This window comes from Sceloporus undulatus, chromosome 10 (assembly GCF_019175285.1).
Source record: "Sceloporus undulatus isolate JIND9_A2432 ecotype Alabama chromosome 10, SceUnd_v1.1, whole genome shotgun sequence".
Taxonomy (NCBI): Eukaryota; Metazoa; Chordata; class Lepidosauria; order Squamata; family Phrynosomatidae; genus Sceloporus; species Sceloporus undulatus.
In genome coordinates, this window is record NC_056531.1 from 12310582 (window position 1) to 12312818 (window position 2237).

Consider the following 2237-nt stretch of genomic DNA (forward strand, 5'->3'; position numbering starts at 1 on the left):
AGGAGGAATGCCAGGAAAGAAAAAGTGGAAGTTCTTCTACAAGTTGTGCAACCTTTGGCCCTTGGGATAGTGCTATGTTCCTAACCCCATCAGCCCCGCACAACGTGACCAATTGACCAGGATTAGGAGTGTTGCAGTCATACAAGACCTGGAGGGCCACAGAGGTTCATGAACTCCATCTATGGACTTCATAAGGGGTTTCCAGGAGGGATCTTGTTGGAAACAGGGAAAGAAGAATACTAGACCAGTGTGGACCTGAGTGGAATGACTGTGAAACAATATATATATATATATATATATATATATATATATACACACACACACACACACACACACACACACACACACACACACACATACATACACATACATACATACACACACACACAGTGGTATGGAAGTACTGGAATAGGATTGGAAAAGAAACAGCATCAATGACATGGATCAACTTTTATTCATGTGCTAACATTGGAAGCTGACATACAAAGGAAGTTTCAAGGAGAACAGGCATGGGGAAGGTTGGGGGAACAGGAGAGCATGGGACAGAAACTGGACTTTATCCACCAAACTAGTATTAGATGGGAATCAGAGAATAAATCTGGGTCCTTGAAGGAAGCATGTTTTTTTTCCTTTCTAGGAGATGGACTCATGAGGGCCACCATGGAGACATCCACCCTTCAAGAACACTCCGATCTGTTGACCTCCTTCTCAATGGTCTTGCTTTCATGGGTCACCTTGCAGGCGTACTTGTTGTGGCTTTTCCAGTCGGACTCACTCAGAGTCAGGTAACTGCTGGCCACGTACTTGTTCCCCTGTTTGAGGGGTTTGGTGGTCTCCACGCCAGAAGAGATGGTGGTGCCATCGGCCTTCCATTCGACCTGGATGACGCCCGGGTGGAACTCATCCATCAGACAGACCAAGGTGGCTTTGCTCTTGGTCTTGATCTCCTCCTGGGATGGAGGGAAGAGAAACACGGAGGGATGGACGGGGTTCTGGCCTGGAAGAGAAGACGGAAAATGTATAAAGTGTATCTACTAAACACACACACACACACACGAGATTCAATCAAGGTCTGTTGGAAATGCCTAACTTAAGTCACTCTGGTTTCCTAGATTCTGCTGTAAGCATGACTCTATCTAAACTTAACCCTATGGAAATAATAAGAACTTTTGGTTCTATGGTCCATGTAGTTATGGACGTTTCAGTGGAATTTACACAGAGGTCACACAGGAGATGGTTTCCCCATAATGGAATATCAGAACCTTGATTCCAGTGGAATGGCCTTTCATCACAAGTTTTCATAGTTGGAAAAGCATGTTTAGGATCAGATTTCTTCAACCCAAGATATTCATGGCCTCATTAGTTGCTCCTTAGCAGCTCATCCATTCATTAAGTTCTCATCCATTCATTATATTCATAATCTATGTGAATCTGAACACAAGCAAAGCTTCATGTTCTAAAATGTGACCTAGAAGGTCTCTCCCAGCAAACATACTACTATGTCTGCATCCTTCCATAGGGGGGCTTTTTCTAAGCAATGCAGAAAAACCATCTCTTGGCAAAGAAGTTAGACCCAAATGTCTTGTATAGGTCCCATGTATCGACTGTTAAGGCAGAGGGCCTACCAAGAATGTCCCACATTTATAGAAAAGGAGATTCTAACAGGATCCATGTAGGATTGTCAGAATGAAGTTGGTGTCTATACAGCTTGCAATGGTGTGGTTTTCCAGTCTTTTTATGGAAGGGCAACACATGCCCTGAGACTGGGGAAAAATAACCTTTTGGAGTTGGAAGATTCTGAGATTTGTAGTTCAGAAAGTATCCGTTGCAAGCTCTGTACACACACCAGGGTGAAAACTAGACTAGAACGCTTCCACTGGGCTTGTCTGGACATGCCCTATGAAGTGATCTAGTGAACACCTTTCAGATGGTTTTAATGTATTGCTGCATTTTATATTTTCTAAAGGTCAAGGGTAGTCGGAAAAGAGGAAAGCAGCATTCCAGGAGGACAGACCCAACGAAGGAAGCCACGTCTGCCCTGAGACTGCAAGACTTGCCTTGGAGGGTGACTTGGAGGTCTTTCATGGGGCCACCATAAGTCAAGGTTGACTTGACAGCAGTGAACAACGACGATAACAAAAACTGTAAGTGGCTCGATGAATTTGGATTAGCAGGTGGTTTAAAAGTGATGTATGTACATAGCGAGTACCGTATATACTTGACTATAGGTTGACTTC

At 43.9% G+C, this 2237-nt stretch overlaps 1 protein-coding gene across 11 annotated transcripts in view; it reads right to left on the minus strand.

Annotated features, from left to right (window-relative positions):
* Nucleotides 1-435: 435 nt before the first annotated feature.
* Nucleotides 436-2237, minus strand: part of LOC121916567 (immunoglobulin lambda-1 light chain-like) — a 189793-nt gene continuing 187991 nt past the window's right edge. For 7 of the 11 annotated variants that reach the window (XM_042441841.1, XM_042441847.1, XM_042441830.1 and 4 more), the window contains exon 4: nt 436-997. In XM_042441841.1, the coding sequence (XP_042297775.1) occupies nt 678-997 (320 nt within the window). In that variant the 3' untranslated portion in view covers nt 436-677. The remainder of the gene's footprint in view (nt 998-2237) is intronic. The other 4 variants (XM_042441846.1, XM_042441848.1, XM_042441832.1 and 1 more) reach the window with 1 other exon arrangement.